The sequence below is a fragment of the Macrotis lagotis genome, chromosome 1, assembly GCF_037893015.1.
Source record: "Macrotis lagotis isolate mMagLag1 chromosome 1, bilby.v1.9.chrom.fasta, whole genome shotgun sequence".
NCBI lineage: Eukaryota > Metazoa > Chordata > Mammalia > Peramelemorphia > Peramelidae > Macrotis > Macrotis lagotis.
Genome location: NC_133658.1, coordinates 341,769,745 through 341,795,057, shown reverse-complemented (window position 1 = coordinate 341,795,057; position 25,313 = coordinate 341,769,745). Strand labels below are relative to the sequence as shown.

At 36.3% G+C, this 25,313-nt stretch overlaps 1 protein-coding gene across 1 annotated transcript in view; it reads right to left on the bottom strand.

The window, feature by feature from the left end:
* The window catches only part of LOC141505697 (signal-regulatory protein beta-1-like), a 49,209-nt gene extending 25,216 nt beyond the window's left edge, over positions 1–23,993 (bottom strand). Inside the window, exons 1-2 of the mRNA XM_074211769.1 lie at positions 23,816–23,993; positions 6,303–6,647 (exon numbers count right to left, since the gene is read on the bottom strand). Coding sequence (XP_074067870.1) covers positions 6,303–6,647; positions 23,816–23,888 — 418 coding nt within the window. The 5' untranslated portion in view covers positions 23,889–23,993. The remainder of the gene's footprint in view (positions 1–6,302; positions 6,648–23,815) is intronic.
* Positions 23,994–25,313: the final 1,320 nt, after the last annotated feature.

Below are 25,313 nucleotides of genomic sequence, written 5' to 3'. Positions count from 1 at the left end.
CATGACCCTAAGACCTGGGCCATCTATATGGAGGGTTGTGACTACAGCTCCCAGTGTATCTGCAGCAGCTGCTTCATCACTTGTCTGTCACCACAATACTTGACGAATAGTAAAGAATGGGTGGTGTCTTTTGATGCTTGTGTAAATTGGATTTAAGTGAGGTAGAGTTTCACAAAGCCATCTTCACTCTCTCTTCCAAAGTCATCATGATCCAGCATGGCAAGATAGAATCAAGACAACTGGTTTTGACTCTAAATGCAGTGGATGACCTTGGCATCTTTGATGACTAACCAAACTCTCAGTGCTCCACAGTACCTGGTTCAGCTACCTTTGTGATTATTAGAGTAAATTGTTCTCCTCTGCCCATTCCACCAATGGAAGATTTCACATGCTTGTGGTAGATACCCCTCACTACTCACCGATGAACTTGAGACTCCGTTGGTTACCTTCAAACTGGTTTGGCCCACCTACCAAAAAGGATTATCAGGGTGTGACCACTGTGCATGCTACAGCTTCTTGGAACTACAACTTAGAGTTAGGTAGCTCATGTGGACATCAAAGGTGGCAAGCAGCCCTGAAAAGGGTTCAGCCTCTATAGGTACCAGTCTTCCTTGAACACACCCCACACCCTAGGTTAAGTAGCATCTTGAGGGGTGGCAGGTAAGTGGTTCCAAGGATAGGGTGATGGATGGAACATAAGGAAAAAAACCTAAAAGTTGTGATTCATTTAACTGCTTTATGTCTCAGTTTCCTTATTTGTAAAAGATGGATAATAGCAGCACTACTTCCCAGGTAGTTTTAAGGATAAAGTGAGATGATATTTATAAAGTACTTTTTAAATCTTATAAAGATATTTCAGCTATGTTAATTGAAGTTCTTTTTGCAGTTGCTCTTGATAATTTCCCTAATAGGGTGGGTTGTTTGTTTTTATAATGTTGCTGTTTTTATATAGAATGTTCTTCTGATTTTGCTTACTTCATGATGCATCAGGTCTCTAAAACCATTCCTTTTAACATTTCTTATAGCATAAAATTACTCCATTGCCTTCATATATCATCTACTCACTCATTCCTTCATTGATGAGAAACTTCTTCATTTCGTTTCCTTTGCTTTTTCAGAACATACATTGTAAATATTTTTGTGCATATGTGTTCTAATTCTCTTTGATCCCTTGGGAAGTAAATACCTAGTTGTGACATGACTAGGTTAGAAAATATGCCCAATAAATAACTTTGAGGGTTGATTCCACATTGCTTTCCAGGATACCTACAAGCATAACAAAGCTTCATCAAGATTCCAGGCATTACATTTCAAGAATGACTTCAACAAGCCAGAATCTAGTTTCACTGGCAGGAGACAAACTGGATTTGAAAAAGGATAAGAAGAATGTTGAAAATCTTGCCATCTAATTGGCCATTGAAGAACTTGATTATGTTTAATTAAGACATGGTTGGAGGGTTGATTCTTGTCCTTCATTATTGAAGAATACCAAAATGACATCACTATGTTAGAGACAAATTAGTGTGTCCAACTGTGGCTGATCAGACCAACACAAGTTTGAAATGTTCTACCAAGGTAGGACACAAATAGTCTCCATGTGAATACTTGTGGTGTATTCTCTAAATTTCCACATCTCATGTTGCCTTTGAGCTACTTCAATTTTATTATTATATTTGAGGGGATGCTCATCAACTAAGAAATGACTGAGCAAATGGAGGAATATCAATGTGATAGTGTACTATTGATCTGTAAGAAGTCATGAGAGGTGGGACTTCAAATATCCTGGAAAGACTTGAGTAGACTGATACTGAGGGAAGTGAGCAGACTCAGAAGAACATTGTACTCATTAACAGCAACATTGTGTGATGATCAGCTATGATGGACTTGCTCATCTCAGCAGTACAATCAAAGACAATTCTAAAGATCTTGTGATAGAAAATACCATTCACATACAGAAAGAAAACTATGGAGTCTGAATGTAGATAAAGTTACTATATTCAGTTTTTAAAATTTGTTCTATCCTTTATGTTTTCCTCCTCATAGTTTTTTCCTTTTTGCTCTGATTGTTCTCTTCCAATATAATTAATATGGAAATATGTTTAATATAGTTGTGCATATGTAACCTATATTAGATTGCTCTCTGTCAGGGGAATGGGGGAGGGGAAGGGAGGGAGAAAATATGAAATTCAAATTCTTACAAAAATGATTATTGAAAACTATCATTGCTTGTAGTTAAAAAAATGAATAATTAAAAAATAAAAATATATGTACATTTATTCATTTTGAACTTAAAATCATAGAGAAAAAATAACATTTCCATGAATGAAGTGCAGTATAAGAAAGTTAAATCAGGAAATTTAAAAATGAGAGGAAGTGATGAGGTTAAGGTGTTTCTTCCTCTCTGTTCACACTGCCGCTTCTCTAGTGCAGGCCTTCATGACCTCATGCAGGAATAGTCCGCTGGTAAGTCTGTCCAAATCTCTTCCTATTACAATCCATTGCTTATTCAACAACCAAAATGATCATCCCAAAGGTAGGTATGATTACATCCTCCTTCTCTTCAATGGCTCTAATAGTTTCCTGTTACTTTCAGGATCAAAGACAATACCCTCTTCTTGACAGTTATTAGTTCTTGAGGACAAGAATTGTCTTTTGCTTCTTTTTGTATCCCTACCATTTAGTACCATATAGTAGGCATATTTATTGATTGACTGATTAATAGAAGACCTTAATTACAATCCTAATGTGAACCTGTCAGTGAGAACCTGGGCAAGTTACTGAGTCTGCAATTATCTTTTTAATCTATGGATGTATTAGATGTCATGTTTATTACCTTAGACATTGACACAATGCTGGGAGAACCAGCAAATACAGTAGATGACAGTCAGAACCTACACAGAACATCTACAAGTTAGAAGGATGAGTCAAACCCAGGAGGTAGTGGTTCTATTTTTTTTAATTGATCATACTACTTCTAGTTTACTACCTTCAGTTCTTGGTGCCACATGATAGGAAAGACATTGATAAACAAGATAGCATCTAGAGGTGAGTGACCACAAGGATGAAGGGCCTGCAAAACATACCAAGGTGCTAGGAATGATTGGTCTGTAAAAAAAGGATGTCGTGAGGTTTGTGATGGAATGGATCAGAATATCTGTCTTCCAATATTTGAAGAGTTATAGGGAATAAGGAAAAGTATATTTAGTCTACATCACCATCAGGTCAGAACTAGGAGTTATTGAAGAAGCAGGTTTGATTTCAGTGTAAGAAAAATCTTCCCAAAGAGTAGAGTTATCCTGAGGCTCTTCTTCACTTGTTCAAGGATAAGTTAGATGACCTTTTCTTTGGGGAGATGAGTTAGAATAGATTCTGAGCCAGGCCTATACTAGATATCCATGGAAGTTCTTTCGTATTATGAAACTGTGTTTTTTTTTTGAGTTCTTACCCTTCAGATCTCAAAAGGGAGTTCTGAAAAAACTAAGAAGGAGGATAAAAGGTGAAATGAAGAGAGCCCTGGGCTGGAAATCTGAATAATACTAATAATCATTACAATATCATTTATATAATACTTTAAGGTTTATAAAGTGCTTTGCATATATTATTTCATATATTCTCACAAGAATCCTTTGAAGTGGGTGTCATGTTATTCCTATTTTTCAGATGAAGTATACTGAAACTAAGACCAACATGATAAACATCTGAAGCAGGATTTATAACATCTTCTTGACTTCAAGTTCAGTAGTGTAACATTCACAACACTTAACTGAACTCTAATTTCAACTAGGCCCCAGGTTTGCTCTGTAACTTTGGACAAATCACATTTCCTCTCTATTTTCTCTAAAAACAGAAGAATTTGGACTCTGTGGTATACACACTCTCTAGTTCTGACTAAGCTACAGTGACCAGAACTTTTACCCTGTCTAATACAGTACTGATAGCACCTGTAGGATGATGACAGAGGAGAAGCAGTGGAGCTTGGCAAAGTACATGATGTAGTACATAGAAGACAGGCCGCTGTCAAGATGTCCTTGGTCAAGTTCTGATTGTGACCAAGAGAAGACAGAAGGAAAAACTGAAGTTGTGATTGCTAGTTTGAGCTCCTTTACTGAGGAGAAGAGAACAATGAGCTGAAGTATCTTGGGAAGAGTTTTGATTTTATCTTTGAAGAAGTGACTATATCATCATCCAATATGTCAAATGTCTTACAGGAAGGACAAGAAGGACTACAGACTATGCTACTGACTTGATTATTCTCTACTTTTCTATCCCTTTTGTCATTCACCACTGCTTTTTGGAGAAACTGAAATTAGGACCTATGCTCAGGAGAGCAGAGGAATCTTCCCATCTCTACCACTTACTAGCTACAAAACTTTGGGCAAGTCATCTTCCACTGGACCCAGGTTCCTTCCTTATATAATAACTCACAGCAATTAGAGCAGATGATCTCTCAGCTCCCTTCTAGGTCTTAAACTCTGTGCAAGTGCTAAGAGTGCAATCAGTTCTAAAAGGCTACAATCTATATTCTAAGGGTACTTCTTACCTGGGATATTCTCAAGGAATACCCTAGAGAACAAGAAGATGGAGCAGAAGGACAGCTCAGAAACCTCAGGGAAGGAATATCTGCTGCATTGCTTAATGGGACAGTGTCTCAGGGGTGGTAGCAGCAGAATCTTGTTTGTTCCAGAGCTTCCCTTCTCAGAGAGGGCTCAGGCTAATTCTCCTTCATTTTTCTCCTTGCTCCAATTTTCTGAACTTTTTCATCCATTTGGGTGCTTTTTTCAGACTCACATACTTTTCAATTCTTTTTTAGGTTGATTTCCCAATAGGAACATAAGCTTCTCGAGGTCACTCTGCCTTTTTTTTGACTTACATTTGTAACCTCCCTGCTTAGTCCTAGGCCTGGCTCATTAAATGTTAAGTAAATGCTCCTTAACTGCCAGATGTAATGGCACAAGACCATAATTTCTGTATTGGAGGATGTTGAAGCTGGTGGTTCCCTTGAGTTCAGGGGGTTTGAGTTATAGCAGGACCAACCAATCATTATCCACACTGAGTCCAGCACAAATTTGAAGAGCCCTGGGAAGAAGAGGAGACCACTGGCTTGGTCAAAATGAACTAGTTTAGAAAAATGGAAGGTCTTAGCTTTCATGTTATCATTTGTCATTGGGCTGCACTTCCAGTCTGAGATAGGGAGCCACAGTTGAAAAAAAAATGAAGCAAACCATAAGAAAGCCCATACTGGTTGACTTGACCTTAGGTAAATCTCTTAATTTATCTTGTCCTCGGATTTCTTGCCTGTAAAATAGTCCTGATTATAGCACCTTCCTCCTGAAATTACCTTGAGGATCAACTGAGATAATATCTGCAAAGTGATTTGCAAATTTTTAAACCACATTCAGTTCAATAAATATGTATTAAGCACATACTATATGCAGAACTGAAGATACAAAAAAATTCAAAAGATAGTCCCTAGCCTCAAAGATATTGCAATTTGATGGAGGAGAAAGCATGCAAAGTAATATACTTGGATTAAATTAGATACAGGATAAATGGTAAATACTAAATAGAGGAAAGCACTGGCATTGAGATGTTAGGAAGATTTCCTGTAGAAGAGGGATGGGAATGTCTGCCTCTGAAATCATTAGGTTTGTTCCTGTCATGCAGGCTATTTTAAAATTAATAATTTGTATGATCCTCCAATGATTTTATGAATATCCAAATGACTCTTGGCAAAAAAAGTTCCCCACCCCTGCTGTAGAATATGGAATATTACTTGGAACATAAAGGAAATCCATTGAGATCAGTAGTTGTACTGGAGAAGAGCAAATCTTCCAGGCCTGGTAGAGAGAAAATTAAAGAGTAAATGCAAGAGAATAAGATGTAAGAAGTGTAGTGAGGGGTTTGTGTGTGTGGGGGGTCTTAGTGATGAGCAGCTTTAAAAACCAAACAGAGCATTTTTGCAGATTTTCAAAAGAGGCAATTCAAATAAATAAATAAAGGCCTCTCTGGCTGGATTCTTGGGTCTAGAATTCCTAGCAGAATGAGGACAAAAGTCCTAGGAGTCTATACTTACCCTTCACAAACAGCAGGGTGAGAGGGAATTGAAGAGAACATGTCAGAGAATAAGTTGTAAGAAGACTGGAAAGTGTGGACAAGGCTTGAGGATGAATAACTTAGAATGCCAGATATTTTTTAGACTCTCAAAAGAGGCAACTGAAAAACAGAGAGGCCTCTCTGGCTACAATCTTGGGTCTGAGATTCCTGGTAGAAGAAGGACAGGAGAACCAAGGCTCTGTACTTACCATTCACAAACAATGTGGTGCCCCCACCAGATTTGTACTCTGTGTCATCAGGACTCCCCTTTTTGAACTTCACACAGTAATAGGTGCCAGAGTCCTCTGGAGTGATGTGGCTGATGCTGATGGAGAAGTCTGTAATGCTGCTAGGGACAGCTGCCTTTATCCGGGAGTAGGTTCCTCCTCTGAACCTGTAAATTTCCTGTCTCTGGGGTCCTTTTTCCTTGAACCATAACATTGGTCCTGGTGGTGGAATCCCAACCACTGAGCAGTTCAGGGTGACTGACTGTCCCTCTGCCACAGACACAGGATCCTTAGGCTGCAGCAAATGGAGATCCTGTCCTCTGGTTCCTACAAGGAAATTTTAAGTTTTAGAATCATTTTTCTGCCCTGACCCTCCAAGGATTTTGGCCTGGCTATCAGAGTCTAATTTGGATAATAGGTGAGGCATTCAGAGGTCTGGGGAGCAGAACTGAGATGGAGTCAGAAAGGGAGGCTTTTAGTTCTGGAAGCAGAAATGATATTGAGTAATAACACTGGAACTTAGTATAAGCCCATTCCCCATGTGAGGCCTGTCCTCTTTCCTCCTTCAATGAAAACCATTCTACTCCCTGGGGATGCTAAAACTTTGTATTTATTTTAGGCACATTTTGGTAATGTTTTCAAGTGTCTGGATTGTTTCCTGTGAAAGAAATGGGAGCATCTTGAGGATGAGGGCTCTTGTTTTTTCTTTGTTTGTGAGGTACATAATCAAAATAAGAAAGACTTATTATATGATGCTTTTCTTTGACAAGTAAGCACTGGTATTGACATCCTGTAAAATCTGGCTTCAAATTCAGTTTGCAAGACTTTCCCTCTTCAGGAAAGTGGGGTTAAAAAGACTTCAAGTAATTTCCTCTAAATTTTGATGTGAGAATCAAATGAAAATATCCATGTAACTCTTAAAGTGCTATGGAAAGGGGCAATTCAAATGATTCTTGTAGCTATTATATATACTAATTGAAAATTCTGGGACATCTAGGTGGCACAGTGTATAGATCACTGGCTCTGGAGACAGGAAAGTAGGGGATCAAATCAAGCCTCAGACATTTGACACTAACTAGTTGTGTGACCTTGTGCAAGTCCTTAACTCTAATTGTCTTGCATCCAGGACCATCTCCAGTCATACTGATTCATATCTGGCCACTGGACCCAGATGACTCTGGAGGAGAAAGTGAGGCTGATAACTTAGCACAGCCCCCACCCCACAATCCAATTCATGTGCTTGTCATTGCATCACCTACCTGATGTTACTCTACTATTTTTCTTTCCTTTTTCATATTCTAGAAACAACTGCACAGGACATTAAAATAATGACATAGTTGAATAAAATAATTCAAATGGTAAATCATCTTTGGTAGGACTAATTGACAACATTCTTAATTAGAGAACTTTGTTAGGAGTAGACAAAATGCTGGAGATGAAATACCCTTCATGCTGCCTCACATAATTCTGATCTGCTTTTTGAGTTCTCCAATTATTTGTATCATATTTGGATAGAAGATATATATTATATATATATATATATATATATATATATATATATATATATATATCTTTACAATCCACAAGGCATTTAACACAAAGATTTTCTCATCTTTTTAGCAAAATCATCTTTTTGGGTAACTGGTAATGAACACTGTTCATATCTCTGCCGTTATGTTCACAACAAGGTTTGTTTTGTTGGAATTGGATAATGTTGGGATGCCTCCTCTACCCCATCAGACTGGGATAATATATACAGACATTAGAGGGGAGCCTGGAGTTCACTCTACACCATGCGAGCCTATCACAGGAGTACCTGGTTGACTACCAGCAAATGGCTAACAGGAGAGTCACAGAGGTTTTTGTATTATTTGGTTTTTTCAGTCATTGGAGTTTTAATGGCAAATATACTGGAGTGATTTGCCATTTCCCTTTCCAGTGGATCCATTTTATCAGGCAATCAGAGCCTAAGTAAACTTGTCCAAGGTCAGGATAGGGCATTTTTGAGGTTAGATTAGTAGTCAGGTTTTCCTGATTCTAACCACTCGGTTGTGAGCTGCCTTTTTTAGTAAGATTTGGAAGGATATAAGTGATTGGGAGTGAACACAACGATGAACACTCAATGTACACTTGGTTTCTTTCATTGACTATTATAGAATTTTGAGCTGGTAGGAAATTGATTAATCAATTATTTTAATCCTTTCCTTCCCCATTACCCAAGAAGAAACTGAGATCCAGAAAAGTGCCATAATGTACTCAAAGTCATATGATGTGATTCATTAAAAGACTTGTTAGATCACAACATTCTTCTGCTCCAATTATTCTGCTACTTCCTACTTACTCAAGCATAAAATCCCTTCATTTCATCCTATTCCCTGTCTGCCCCTTGAAGCCCTCCAATTACTTCAGACTGAATAAGTCTTTTTGATATAGTAGTTATGCCTTGATCCTTTTCTACCATCATTCATTCCATAAATCTTCCATCATAGACTATCCCAATGCTTGAAATGCATACCTTCATTTTCTTGGTCTGTTGAAGTTTTTCATCTTCCTTAGTAGTTCAACTCAGCTACTACATCTTTCTTTCTTTATTCTTCTTCTTTTTTCTTTTTGGTTTTTGTGAGCATTGGGGTTAAGTAACTTGCCCAAGGATACACAGCTAGTAAGTATCAAGTTTCTGAGGCCAGATTTGTCCTCTTGAGTCCAGGGTCAATGCTTTATCCACTGCACCATCTAGCTGCCCCTTTCACATCTTGCATAAACTCTTTCCAAATCATTCACCTGAAAATGATCTCTCCCTCTTCAGACTTTCCTGGACCATTTTGTTTGAATCTCACTGTCTATTCATTCATTCATTCATTCATTCATTCAACATTTCTTTAGCAATTACTGCCTAGGGATAAAAAATGTTCTCTATCTCTTAAGGAGCTTAATCTATCACATTACTCCTTTATTTATTTATATATATATAAATATATATATATATATATATATATATATATGTGAGGGTATATGACAATTCATTTCTTAAGGAGTATATCATTTGTCATCTTTTAAAGTCCAAGTTTGATCATAGTGCTTGCACATATTAATAATATTAATTATTATTGTTATTTAAACAATTGCAACAGTAATAGTGATGAACTTTGAGATTTGCAAAACATTTTATATAACAACTTATTTGAATTTCACAGCAACCCTGAGGGGGAACTAGTTTTGCAAATACAAAAATTGAGACAAATAGAGGTTAAGTGACATGCCCAGGTCACACAAGCAGTAAGTCACTTAGGCAGACTTTTAACTCAGGTATTTTTTATCCCAATTTCTGCATGACATCTGCTTTAGTAGGCATCTAACATGTTTACTGAGATATTTTAACTTGCAGATTCCAAGGTGTACTCTACCTCAGACTGATTAACTAGAGTTATATGGTAAAGAAATAATAGCAAAAGAGAAGCAAAGACAGAGAAGCTTTTAGACCATGATTACTAAGGCTCAACTAAGTGGCACAGAACTCAAAAGTCAAGAAAGTGAGAGGGAATTCTGTTTGAAGGGGGAAAGCAGACATTCGTGAATGAGAAGTTATGAAAAACTAGAAGTTATAAGAGAGAGGGGAGTTGATGACCTGCGACTCAGGGATGGTCATTCAGCTTGAGGAAAACTCAAAACTGGAATGCCTTTCTTTTATGTCCCTAGAGTATTTGATCTGGTTGTCTTCTGTCCCAAACACATTCTACTTTTGTTATATTATTTTTATGTGTACACAATTGAGTAATTTTGTGCTATAAGAAATGATGAAAGGGAGGAGTTTTGAGATGTGGGAAGATTTTCCATGAACTGATGTAGGGTGAAGTAAGCAAAATCAGAAGAACATTCTACATAAAAACAACAACATTATAAAAACAAACATGTACCTCTACCCTATCTATTAGGGAAAATATCAAGAACAACTTCAAGGAAAAGAACAACAGTTAACATAGTTGACATAGGTTTTTAAGGTTTTAAAAATTGCTTTATGACTATCATCTCATTTTACCTATCTACTACCACTGTATGGTAGGCACTGTTTTTATCTACCTCTTACAGATGAGGAAATTGAAGAAAAATGAGATTAAATGAATCACATCTTTTAAGAATCTGCAGTGAAATTTGAATAGTTCTTTCTGAGTTCCAGTCCAGTATGCTATCTATGGAACCATTTATCTACCACCTCTCTAGATGCCACCTATAACTTATAAAGGATAAACACCGAGTAGCAGGGCAGGGCTTGGCCTAAGTTAGGATCAATGTTGGAGAGAAAAAAGTTCTTGCAAACTGAATTTCTAAATATTGCTTTGGAAAGTTAGAGGTAGAATTATTCAAACTTAGAGGTGGTAGTTATGGGCACAGAAAAAAGGTATTAGTTATTTGAGAGATTTCATAACTTGGGTACAGTGGTAGAGCAGGGAAGGTTACATTTTCTGCCGAGAGAGAGAGAGAGAGAGAGAGAGAGAGAGAGAGAGAGAGAGAGAGAGAGAGAGAGACGAGAGGAAATGGAAGTTTAAGGGCAGTCCTGAGAACTATTGTACTCAGTATCCTAGAGAAGGTAGGAAAGAATATGGATAGTATTGATTTCCTGGACCCATTCTTTTGGTTAAGAAGACAGAAACTTAGGTGATCTTAAATTACATGAAATTACTCAAACTCTTTAATTCTAGCAAGTAAGGAGTTGACTTTCAGTCAACTCCAAATGATTTCCCTTGATAGAAAAGTCCATACCATAACAAAGGGCTATGGGTCTAGAGGGTTGTCTAGTTACCTTGGACTAAAAGAAGCTCAATAGAGAAAGATCTTTTCTTCAGATTTTAAGAAGATATTTTGATTGTTCCCATTTGTTTGCATATTTTTTTCCTATGGGATGAAGGAAAGTCTGTATTGACTTTAATGTGTCAGTGTTTGATGGATTCTAATTGGAGAACATCTTTAAGGTATCTTCTAGCTCTTTTACACTCTGTGCATGTGTTAAGAGTGCAGTCAGTTCAGATAGGCTGCAATCTGCTTCTTACCTGGGATATGTTATGATTTCAAGGACTCAAGGAATGCTCCCGTGATCCCAAGAAGAAGGCCAAGCCAGAAACCTCCAGAAAGGAGTGTCTGTAGCATTGCCCAAAGGGAAAGTGTCTCTGGGTGGCAGTAGCAGAATCATGTTTGTCCTAGAGCTTCCCTTCTGAGGGAGGGCTCAGGCCAACCCTCCTTCACTTTTTCCCCAGCTATACCTCTGATTCTCTGAATGTAGACATCCATTTGGGTACCTTTTTGGACTCATATACTTTTCAGTTCTTTTTTATGTATTGATGTCCCCAACTAGAATCTAAGCTTCTTGAGGAGAAGTCTGCCTTCCCTTGGCTTATATTTGTAATCTCCCTACTCAATCCTGTGTCTGGCTCATTAAATGCTCCTTAACTGGCAGCTGTAGTGGTACAAGACCATAATCTCTGTAACTGGAGGATGCTGAGACTGGTGGATAACTTGAGTTCAGTGGGTTTGAGTTGCAGCAAGGCCAAAACCAATTATTTTCCACGTGGAGTTTGGCACAAATTTGGTGAACCCTTGGCAGAAAAGGAAGCAACCAGATTGGTCAAAATGGACCAGTTTAGAATAAAGGAAGAGGCCATAGCTTCCATGTTGATCATTTGGCATTGAGCTCATGAGTGACTTCTGCACAGTTTCTTTCTTCACAGTTTCAAAAAACTATGAAGCAAACCACAAGGAAGTCTATAATAATTGACTTGACCTTAGGCAAATCTCTTAATCCCTCTCAGTCTCTGCTTCCTTTGCCTGTAAAATAGGCCTGATTATAACACCTTCCTCCTTGTATTTTCTTGAGGATCAACTTGAGATAACCTGCAAAGTGATTTGCAAATTTTTAAAACACATTCAGTTCAATAAACATTTACTAAGGATATACTATATTCAGGGTTATAGATACAAAAAATTCAAAAGGCAGTCTCTACCCTCAAAGATATTGCAGTTTAATGTAGGAGACAACGGGCAAATTAATATGCTTGGACTAAACTAGATACAGGATAAATGGTAAATAATAAAGAGGAAAAGCACTGGCAATAAGAGATGTTAGGAAGGCTTCCTCTAGAAGAGGGGTGGGGAATGTCTGCTTCCATATAAGGCCAGGGAAATTATTTAGTCTGCCCCTGACAAGGAAACAGTAGGCTAATTTTTAAATTGATAATTTTGTATGATCTGAAATGATGCTTTAAATATCCAAAAGACCCTTGGCAGAAAAAAATGTTTCTCAACCCTACTCTAGAAGGTGGAATGTTACTTGGGACAGAAAGGAAGCCAGGGAGGTCAGTAGTTGGAGTGAAGAAGAGTGAGGCTTCCAGATTTGAGAGAGAGAGAGAGAGAATTAAAGAGAACACATAGCAGATTAAACTGTAAGAAGAATGGAAATGTAGAAGAGGACTTGGTGATAAATGACTTTAAATGTCAAATAGAATTTTGTAGACTCTCAAAGGAAGCAATTCAAAATAAGAGAGGCCTCTGACTAAATTCCTGGAACTGGGTTTGTTGGCAGAACAACGACAGGGGTCCTAGGACTCTGTTACAGTGAGGGAATAATTTCTCAAAAACTATATTTTGATAAAAGATTAATTTCCTTTAAAGAATACTCAGCTTTATATAGGTCACCTTGTTACCTCATTAAAAATTAAGACTCCAAGGTATCTCTACCTTTATTAATTACAAATTTAGGAAGACGAGAAGGATTTTGAGACCATTCTCCCAGGAAGAGACAATTAGAGTTTCAGATAATAAAGATGTTAATCTTTGTAGAGCAATCTTGGGCAGAGATATTGTGCAGCTATTTATGGTTCCGTCACCAAAATTAATGATTTTCTCTTCTTTGTTTTTACTTAAAAAATCCAATGAATTTCCAATCCAAATATGATCATTACCTCAGAATGATCACCACCTGAGGGGGTCCAGCCTCGGTGGGGTTCTTGGAACCTGACCGGAGGGATAGAGTCGGTGAAATGAGTTGAGTCAACAAGTGGGTAAAGGCAGGAGCAGGTTGACTGTCAGCTGCTTAGATTTATTTTTATAGTCTCAGAATCATATCAAACAAGCAAACTAAAATCATTTCCTTGGTTACAAAAGTATACAATTTTCATCATTAATCATATAGTTCATATGGTTACGAGTTTGATCATGTAGTGGTTACACGTGTGATTATCAATCATGTAGTTAATTTTCTTGTCCCTGCTCAGACCGTGATGACCTCAACCTGCCTGTTGCCTAGTTTGCTGCTGCATAGTAAAGTTATTGATTAAACAGAACTTTCCTTATAATAATCTTTGATATAATTTGTTTAATGGAACGCTTCTATGTTTTTGTACTGCATATGTAATGTTTTTCGATATGCTCCCTTGACAACCTATAGTGAGGGCAGTTATGTTTGTCCACCTGTCCATTGACTCCTTCAATAACTATTTTTCCTTTCAGCCCTTGTTGGTAGATGCTACAGTTTCTATGACTTTTTATTCTTTCCCAATAAACTAAGGCTGTTGGAGTTCACATATTGGTTACCTATATTAACTCTTCTCTCACCATCTTTATCATATATTCCTGTGTATGATAAGGGAGGCAAAACTGTTAATTTCCCTGGAATTCTATCTGACCCATCTTGTATCTGGTTTCCCTGTATATATTCTGACATCTCCCTGGAACTCCCAGTGCTGTATCTTCCAAAGATTTCATAATGTTGAAGCCTTTTGTATGTCTCAGGGAGAGGCAGTCCTGTTAAATTTGGACATAGTTCACAATCTGTTTTATTCAAGGAATTTCTCTGAAATCCTTCCTTTATAGTCATTCCACTATTAAGATGAATAAGTTTTGCAATCAATAATAGACCTATAAATATGGGTATACATGGAATCCCTATATATATTGAAGAAGGAAATGTTGTTCCATCAGGCAGTGTGACTGCCTTGAGTCTTCTTGCTGCGACTGTGTCCAACAGCTTAGAGACCGTGGCTCCCAACAACCACCTATAGGTTAGAGATAAAAGTTTAGAGAATAAAATTTAAAAATGTCTAACCTGTATTTTCTGTTATGCTATTTTAATCCTATGTTTTTAAGGTTTCTTGCAAGTTTTAGGATTCACAGGGTTTTTTTTTTTGTGCCAAGACATTTGTATGGACAGAAATTGTGAGGAGGAACAGGTTCTATGTCTGAATTCAGATATGCTCCTTGAAAGAAAAGAGTTCTGTAAAACATGTCCTTGGTCTATACTCAGGTGTTATCCTTGAACAGAAGGAGTTCTTTAACTTTTCAAATCTCAGCTCTTTACAGAATTAGTGTTTTAATTGGCAGATGTGGGTTTGGACAATTTTCACTTGGGAATGAGGTGGAATACTTCTTAGCAGTGCTATATATGGGATCCCTAAAAACAGAATAGATTTTGAGCTAGTCAAAACTGTCTTTGGAATAAAATGAGGTTTACACTTTTTCAACTCAGTTTTTTTTTTGGAAATTAAATGTTCTCTGGATTTTACCTCTGGTTTTAAGGATTATCATATTTGATGGTAATTACCTGTATTTTCTGGCCAGGGTGGGCACTGAGAAATTGTTCCTAGATCTAAGTGCGTCATTTCTTTCTTGAAAGGGTCCAGAGATTTATGGTGGCATTTCTGATGAATACAAAGGTCTAGTTTGGCACCCCAGTGTCTTTTCTTCTATTGTATTTTTGGGACCCTCTAATCTGAGACCAAAGTGGGTTTTCCCTGGAGTTCCAGGCCCTCATTGGTTTGAGGTTCCCTGACTCGGTTTGTATGTTTTATAGATGTTTGTTTAAATTGTGTTTTCTATGTGATGCAGGCAAAATCAAATTCTCAGCTGTCTCTCCTTGGTCAGACTTGCTATCATGTCTCTGTGACCTGATTGGTCAAACTGCCCTCTACTGATGAGCCAATATCTCACTTCATTCCTCTCCCCTTCTGCTTTATTTCACAGAAAAGAAATAGGGGAAATTGGATCTTTTTCTTTTCCAAAAACTCATGATTTGTCACCAAGAGATAGATTTTTAAAAGGTTTTTGTAAGGCAAATGGGGTTAAGTGACTTTCCCAAGGCCACACAGGTAATTATTAAGTGTGTGAGGTTGGATTTGAACTCAGGTACTTCTAACTCCAGGACCAGTGCTCTATCCACTGTGCCACCTAGCCACCCTGAGATAGCTTTTTCTGAAAATTGTGTTGTTTTTGAAGGAAAAGGTGTTTTATTTTTCTCTTCTTAACTTTCATTAATTTTTGGTCTGATTGACTGGCAGGATTTTCTCTCTCTCTCTTTGTCTCTGTCTCTGCTTCTATTTCTGCCTATGTCTATCTCTTTCTCTCTGTCTCTCTCCCCTTATCCTTTTTTCCAACCTGTTGCTTCAAAGACAAAAACTGTTCTTTAATTTGGCCAGTTGTTGCCTTTCCTATACAGGTGTCTGAAGTTCTCTTCCTCTTTCTAGATGGGAGAAGTGAGTTTCCTAGCTGAATGATTGCTATTTGTGTCTATTGTTTGGATTGACTGGCTGTGGCCACCTCTCTCTCTCTCTCTCTCTCTCTCTCTCTCTCTCTCTCTCAAATGAGAGTGGTATTTTTTCTACTTAGTTTTTGCTTCTCTGATTTTTTTCTGCCCCATAAAATGGGGGAAGATTAGATTTTTCCTCTTAGAATAAGAAAAGAGAGTCTTGTTTTGCATATTCCTAGCTTAAGTAAAACTTTATTCTTAATATTTAAACTTTACTCTGATAACCAGGCTTCACAGCTCTCCCTCTCTGGCTGTATCTCATCTCTGCTCTCTCTCGCGCTCTCTCTCGCTCTCGCTCTCACTCTCTCTTCTTTCCACAATGGAAGTTTTTTCTTCTGAATACCTTATCCCTGACTCTTTCTGTATCTAAAAATATAGTGCAGATTAGTTGCTATTCTGAACTGAAAGATTATTTTTTTAAAAAATAGAGAAATATTTAGGTTCATTTGGGCATTTTAAAGGTTAGAAATTAAAGATTATTTTATGTAAAATAGTCTATTAATTCAAAGTGTATATAGCAGATGCAAATTATATAGGAAATGAATATGTTTTTAAAGTCTACATTTTAAATTTTAAAAGAAAAGTCTTATATCTCCAAAAACTGATAAAGTAACTTGAAAATGTTTTGTTGCTGGGTTGTGAATAGTTTAAAGAGTTAAAAACATTTTTAAAAGAATTTGGTTGCTGTTTATATCTTTTAAAGGATATCTGAGGTTTAACAAAGAAAATTTTAATGTGATAGGTTTACAGTATATTAAAATTAAAAAAGATGGTCTTAAGCATGTGAAAAAGGTATAAGTAAATTTAAAAATGATATTTGTGTGAATGTATATGTGCATGTATTATTATAACTATAAGTTATTGAATCTTTCTGGGATTTGAAATGGTTTAAGATGCATTCATGATTGGGGTAGATTGAATCCTAGTATCATGATGTTGAACACAGTGTTTTTTGGGTGAGTTCTCATGAAACAAAGGATGGAAGCTGAAAATCATTGTGATATTAACTCTTTTTCAATTAGAACCTGCTTAAAGAAAGTTCATTTTGTTTTGTTTCATAGAAAAAAAAAGAGAAGAATATGTATCAGAAGTTAAAGAAAGATTCAGGGGTGGTTTGATTTAATGTAAAATTTAGTTCTGAAAGAAAAAGGAACAGGACTACCTAGATTTGAGAAAAAATATTAAAGCTGTAAGATCACTTTTGAATTGGAGATACATTTACATATATGGACCAATTTTAGATTATTTACTAAAAATGTATTTTTGCATTAACTTGAGAGATTTTTAAGTTTTGAAGTACATAATTGGGATCATGACATATTGTGATATTATTAAATGATCTAATATTAAAAAATATTGGTATTATTTCTAGTGATAAAGTTCTTCTTGTTTTGTCCTTCATTTCTCGAGGAAGGCCATGACATCTGGGAGGTGATGCCATGACTTGGGATTTGAGTGAGGTAGGGCTTCACAAAGTCACCAGTCTTACTTTCTCCTTAGGAGCCATCTGGATCCAATGGCCAGATATGAATCAGGATGATTGAAGATGGTCCTGGATGTGAGGCAATCATGGTTAAGAGACTTGCCCAAGGTCATGCAACCAATGAGTATAGTGTCTGAGGCTGGATTTGATCTCAGGTCCTCTTGATTCCAGGGCCAGTGATCTATCTACTGCAGATCTAGCTGTCCCAGTGATAAAGTTAAGATAAAGAGAAATGTATTAAATGGACTTTGGCATTGGGTATCTTCTAAGTAAATAGAACTTTTTATTTGTAAAGACCTTTTGTCTCAAAGAAAGTTGTACCTAGAAGAACTTTTTAGGGTTTATTTATGATACTTAAAATAAATTTTTTACCAATTTAGATTTGATAGATTATAAATTCACAATTAATGTATTTCTTGAAAGTTTTATGTTTGTCCTTTTAATATCAGGAATATTTTTTGTTATTTTAAAAAATAATTCGGAAAAGACTGTTTTGTAAAAAATTTTTATGTGATTTGTATACAGTCTACTAAAATTTCAAATCTGTATTTTAATTTATTGTAATAATGTATTGATATTACTTATAGTTGTCATAGTAAAGTTTCTGTTTTTCATAGTAACTATTTGTAAAACAATTAGATATTGGGTTAATATTAAAAGAATTAAAATTACTGTAATAATTACAAGTAGAAAAGTTTTTGCTGTTTTCATCTAAATCTGTTGCCATCCCATTGCATAACTAAAAGTTATATTGGTATTTTGAAATTATTATGTATAAAATTAAGTTTCTGAAGAATTGCACTTTCTTTTTGAGATTGATATGAATATATTTGAGTAGAAGTGAATGAACTTATGAAGCAAAATGTAAAATTCATTTATACAAGAAAAAATTTTAGAATAGAAGCATAAATTCATATGTCTTCTTTTTGGGAATCTAATGTATTTTATATTGTTTGTTACATCTGGAATTTAGAATGCTTATAGAACTATATACCAATTATTTAAAGTCACCTTAGATGTTCTAATTGTTTTTCTTTTAGATTTTATTTTGCAAGGCATTGGGGTTAAGTGTCTTGTCCGAGGTCACACAGCTAGGCAATTATTAAGTGTCCGAGGTCGAATTTGAACTCAGGTCTTCCTGATTCCAGGGCTGGTACTCTATCCACTTCACTACCTAGCCGCTCCTCTAATTGTTTTTGAAAAGGTCTCTGGAAGCAATGGTTTATCGCTTATCTTTATTTGAACATGGATAAAATAATTTGTGATAGTCTCGTTGTTATGCCAGTGTAAGGTTTTAATTAACATCTGATCCTTGTGAGTTGAACTCAACTAAAGGTCTGATTATTGGAATTTGTTATCTAAGATCCTATGGAACAGTTTAATTGATATTGTTCTGTGTCTGACTGCAGGTATGATGAGCAAAAGAAATGCTGGTGGGCCATGTTTTATTGATGCCAGCAACCCTTTGGGGGTTGGATCCGGCAGGTTACAGGCTTATTTTGTTAAGTGGACATAGTATACTACAATGGGGGTATAAATGATTAAAAGGGATAAGATAATGTCAAAACAAAATTAGGTTGCTTTCTGTTTGTAAATAGATGTAAATTGTCATGAAGTCAAGAGTAAATTGTCAGGAAGTTTTATCTAGTGGAAAATATGAATTTTGACCTGTTTTAAAAACTGAACTAAGAAGTTCTACTAGAAAGAAAAAATATCTATGAGTAACCTGTATGTATTTGGAAAAGCCTGTTCATTGAAAACATCTGAAGCAAAAGAACTGCATCAAAAAGTACTCTAGAAGAAAGAAGAAATGGATCAGAAGTTTAAGTTATTTTTTATTTTCTCTCAATTGTGCGTATTTGTACAAATTATCTAATCAAAAAGGACTGCCCCCCAGTTTTTTGATTTCTGTAACTTTCACCTCGATTCTGTACCTGCATTGTCCATTCTTATGCCTCCCCTTTAGATAGACCTCATATTGTTGCCTGACCATTCTTCTAGTGACCCTGTCTCTAAGAAATGCCTTCTCTCCCTCCAATATGCCTGTCATGTTTTTCTACACCTCCTTAATTAATCTGTAGCTGCCATAATAATGTCAGCCATGATCAAAATGGGGGGGGGTTGTGAAATAATTTCTCAAATCTATATTGTGGTAAAAGATTAGAGAATACTTTTAGAGAATACTTGATTTCATATGAGTCACCTTGTTATAAATTAAGACTTCAAGGCATCTCCCTCTTTCTTAATTACAAACTTAGAAAGACAATAAGCAGGATCCTCTGACTATCCTGCCAGGAAGAAGTTTCAGATAATAAAGATGTTAATCAATGTGGAACAGTCTTGGGCAGAGATAATGTGCAATAGGTGCCAGAATCCTCTGGAGTGATGTGACTGATGCTGATGGAGTGGTCTGTGTTACTGTTAGGGACAACTGCCTTTATCGGGGGGTAGGTTCCTCCTCTGAATTTGTAAATTTCCTGTCTCTGGGGTCCTTTCCCCTTGAACCATAACACTGGTCCTGGTAGAGTAGTCCCAAACACTGGGCAGTCCAGGATGACTGTCTCTTTTCCCTCTGCTACAGACACAGAATCCTTAGACTCCATCACTTGCTGCTTTTCTTGGCCTAAGACTCCTTCGATGAAAGATAAGTTTTAACATCATTTTCTTTCTCTGACTCTCCTAGAATTTGGATCTTGGGTATCAGAGTCTAGTTTGGGTAATAAGTGAGGCATCTATATTCTGGATCTGGGGAGCAGAACTGAAAGGGAATCAGAGAGAAGATCTATAATTCTGGATTCAGAGATGGTATGATAAAGACATTGTAACTCAGTATAAGGCCATCCCTTATTTGATGCCTGTCCTCTTCCCCCTTTAACACCTCTCCTCTTTGCTGGGAAATGCCAAAACTGTTTTATTTCTTTTAGGCACATTTTGTCTTGTTTTCATGGGTGTGGATTTTTTCCCTCCATAGAAATGGGAGCACCTTGAAGGTAAGGGCTCTTGTTTTTACCTTTGTTGTGAGGTACACAATCAGGGCATAAGAAAGGTTTATTATTTGATGTTCTTTTTTGAACATTTAGTATTGGACTTGATATCAAGTAAGATCTGGCTACAAATCCAGTTTGCAATATTCTTGGTTTATAACTTGGAAGTCACTTACTCTCCTTAGGAAAATTAGACTTCAAGTAACTTCCTCAAAATTTTAATGTGAGCATTGAATGAAAGCATCTATGTAGTTCTTAACATGCTATGTAAAGGGGCAGTTATAATTATTCTTATTGCTATTTTATTATTAGTATTGCTTGAAAATTCCTCTCATTTCAGAAAGAGATCACTCTTCTATTTTTCTTTTCTTTTTCATATTCTAGGAATTTTTGAACAAAAGCTAGAATAACTACTTCTCATGGTTGAATAAAATTATTCAAATGGAAATTTATCTTTCTTAGGCTGACTGATAGTGTCTTCACTTAGAGCACTACACTAGGAGCAGACAAAATATCAGAGAGAAAAATATAACTCATGCTTCCTCATACAATTTTTGATCCTCTCTTTGAGATCTCTATTCCTTTTATATTGGAATAGAAAAATCTATACATTTCTGTACAATCCACAAGGCATTTCACACAAAAGATTTTCTCATCTTTTTAGAAAAATCAACTCTTTGGGTGACTGGTAACATAAATTATAGCTTTCACTGCCAACATGTTCATGAGAAGGTTCCAGTTTCATTGGGATTGGATAATTTACCTTCTCCTCTCCATCAAACTTAGACGATCCATCCAAATGTTACAGGGGACACTGGGGTCCACCCCACACCATGCCAGCCTGGTCACAGGAATACCAGATTGACTACCTACAAATGCTCAAATCTAGGAAGTTTTCTTGTTGTTGCTTTCAGTCATTTCAGTTGCATCTAACTCTTTGTGAATCCATTTGAAATTCTCATTGCAATGATACTGGAGTGGTTTGCTATTTCCCTTTCCAGTGGAACCATTTTTTTCAGGTAGTCAGAGTGTGAGTGACTTGGCCAGGGTCACACAGTTACAAAGTTTCTGAGGCTAGATTTATATATTCAGGTCTTCCTTTCCTCAGGCCCAATGTCTGTACACTGTACACATGAGTTTCTCTTTTGGGAAGGCTTGAGAAGTAGTAAATTGATGGGAGTGAGTACAATGATAAAATACCAAATGTATATTCAGTTTCTTTCATTGACTTTGTTTGAATTTTGAGTCCAAAGGAAATTCAGCAATCATTTAGTCTAATCCTCTGTTTTCCTATTACACAAGAAGAAACTGAGGTCTAGGTAAGTGCTGTAAATGATCCAAGGTCATAGGATGTGGATCATAAAAAAGACTTATTGGATTGTAACTTTCCTTTGATCCAAGTTATTCTGTAACTCCCTGTTTCCTCAAGCATAAAATATCACATCTTCATCCCATCCTCTGACTATCCCTTGAAGCCCTCTACAATCAGTTTTCAATTACTCCAAACTGAATTCACATTATTCACCTTAAAGTATCAATATACAAACTATATCTTGATCCTTTTTTTTTTGCCTTCATTCCATTCATCCTCCACCACAGACTATTCAAGTGCCTGAAATGCATTTCCTCTTTTTCTTAACCTGCTGGAGCTTTTCTCTTCCTGCATGGTTCAACTCAGCTTCCACATCTTTCATGAACTCTTCCCAATTCCTTCACCTGAAGATATATCACCCGCTTCAGATTTTTCTGGATCACTTTGTTTGAATCTTCTTTTCAATTCATTCATTCAATAATTCATTGATCTAGTATTACTTGGGCATGTACTATGCTGGGGATAAAAAGATAAAGTTGCAATATTCTCCATCCCTTAAGAAACTCATTCTATCACACTATACCTTTATTATACATATGTATATATTGTGGCAATTCATTTCTAGTAGAATATAAGCTTTTTTGAAATTAATGGCTATATCATTTGTAATCTTTTAAAGCCCAGATTTGGTTACAGTACTTGCATATTTTAATAATAATAATTATTATATTTATATTATAACAACTACAATTGTAATAATAATTAACCTAGTTTTACAGATACAAAAACTGAGACAAATAGAGGTTAAGGGACATGCTTAGGTCACACAGGCAGTAAGTCACTAAGGCAGGCTTTTAACCCAGGTCTTTCTAATCCAAATTTCTGTATGACATCCATTTTAGTAGGCATCTAACATGTTTACTGAGATATCTTACAACCTTAAGACTCCAAGGTAGTCTCTGCCTAAAGTTGATTAACTAGAGTTATATGGTAAAGAAATAATAGGCAGAGGAGAAGCAAAGCCAGAGGAGCTTTTAGACCATGGTCACTAGGACCCAGCTAAGTGGCATAGAACTCAAAAGTCAAGGAAAGGGGGAGGGGGAAATGCTGTTTGAAATAAAAACTTATTAATGAGAACTTATGAAAAGTTAGAAGTTAAAAGAGAAAGGAGAGATGGGAACCTGAGGTTCAGGGTTGGTCACTCAGTCTGAGTCAAAACTCAAAACTGGAATGCTTTCCTTTTTTACATCCCTAGAGCACTTGGCCTGAATATCTTCTGTCCCAATCACATCCCAATAACATTCCACTTCTTGTTATATTATTTTATGATTGCATCATATTTCTCTTCCAACATACAGTTATAATTCTAGCACAGAGGGTCTCTAGTTTCTTATATCTTTGCATCCTATCTACTTATGTCAGGATTTACATAAAATAAATATTTAAGAAATACTCAGATAATTGATTTGAAAAGCTAAAAAAAGTCAAGTCATAGGACTTAGATTCAAGTTCCATCTTCAAAGTTATATGACTTGGGCTTGTCCTTTAACATCTCTGAATCTTCACTGATTAAATAGAAACGACCACATTTGCAATATTCCATAGTTATTTTGTGTCAAAACATTATAATTTGTAAAGCTTTTTAGAATGTAAATACAGATAATTTTTATTATCTAGAGCTATGCTCTCCCTTTAGGTCCAGAGAGGTTCTGTGACTCACTCAAACTATCTCATGTTAGATGAAGAAGAAAAGATAACCTCCAGGCTTTCTGACACTCAGATATTCATAGGTTTCAAAGTCATTTATGGAAAGTTACAGATAATGGGACAAAGTCAGCACATCAAATGACCACTAGGCTTGGGTCAAAAGGTTTGAGGTTTGAATGACAGCTCTGTCACTTCCCATCTATGTAACCATAAACACAACTTTTCTGTCTCATTTTTCCTATGTAAAAAATGGAGACACTACTTGACCAGTCTTTCTCACTGTGCTCCTGAGAGCAAACTATGTGAATAGATATTTTCAAGCCCTTTTCAGCCCTTGCCTGAACCCTACAGACAACCACTCCACCAGTTTATAATGATCCAAATAGGCATATCATGAACCTCTGGATTCTACCCTCTTCTGTCCTGGGGTTCCTCACTCACCAGAGACTCCAAGAAGCAGAATCAACAGCAAAGAAAGCAGAAAGGAACCAAATAGGTAGAAGAGGCTGGACATTGTCTTTGGTGTTTTCTTTCTGAGTTTGACTCTTTGTTGGCTTGAATGGTCAGTGGATCTTCTGCAGGGAAGTCACTCCCTCTATTAACTGGTTATACAGCTAGAGTTAAAGGAACTTCTTCTTGGTTGTGAAACGGGAAGTACTTCAGTTTAACTTCCTTCAGACTCATTGTTTCAGATTTTTACTGTAAATTTACTGTAATTCTTTTGTAATAAGAGTTCTGTTTTTATGTGATGAGATACATCACTTCATTTTTAAAAATTATGCAGTGACTCCCTATTGCCTAGGGAGAAACTACTATCTCTTTAAGTTGACATTTAAAGGTGTCTACAATCTGACTCCAATCTATTCTTCCTACATTATAATACACTTTGTGCATTCAATATCTCAGAACCCCCCCAAGATATTCTCTGGTTCATAAGCTCCTTTTATCTCTTGCCTCTGTGTACATGCACTTGCAATTCCTTTTGCCTTCTCATCTCTTACTTTTGAAATACTTCTCTTCCTTTATGTCTAAGTTCAGGGTGTGTGTTGTCTGTGATATGTGTTCCTGAGCATTATCTCATTCCCTTGTCCCTGTCTAAAAGTGAGTCTCATAAAAGTTTATCAGAGATCTACCTGAATCTCTTATTCATCTTTGCACCTTCCTTGTAATGTATTTTTGCTATTCTGTCATTTCAGTCATGTCTGATACTTTGTGGCTCCATTTGAGGTTTTCTTGGCAAAGTACTAAAATAGTTTGCCATTTCCTTCTCCAGTTCATTTTATAGATGAGGAAATAGAGATAAATAGTGTTAAGGGAGTAATCCAGGATCATACTACTAGCAAGTGTCTGAGGCTTGATTTGACTCCTGGTCCAGAGCTCTATCCATTTGGGTTACCAAGTTTTTCCATGTCATTTGTTAATTACATATATAAATAAATATATATATATGTATATATGATAATAAAGTATATTGTAAACTCTGTCAGACCAAGGACTCACTATTTTTAAACACTATATGCTTAAGATATATTACATAAAATAGGCAAATTAAAAATATTTGTTGAATTGGGTTGAATTGAAAAGCTATCATCAGGTCTCTACCAAGATACATTACCTAGAATTAAATGGAACACTGGTAATTAGTTATGGGAAAGAAAGGATGTAGGTACCATAGGCTGTCTCTTTCCACCATTAATATGTGAGGGTTATGATCCAGGAATCACTGGAGAGGAATGAAGGAGATTAAGAATGAAAGGAGATGAAAAAGTAATCACTAAGTGAGAACTGTCAAAAAAAAAAGTTGAGGCTAAAAAAGAGGTAAATGGAAAACTAGTGCTCAGATTTAGGATAACCCCCTTTCTCCCCTAATAGCTCTAGATCTGAGTTTTCTCTGAGGCAATTAGTTGGGGTTATTAAATAATTTGGGCCCTTTTATTAA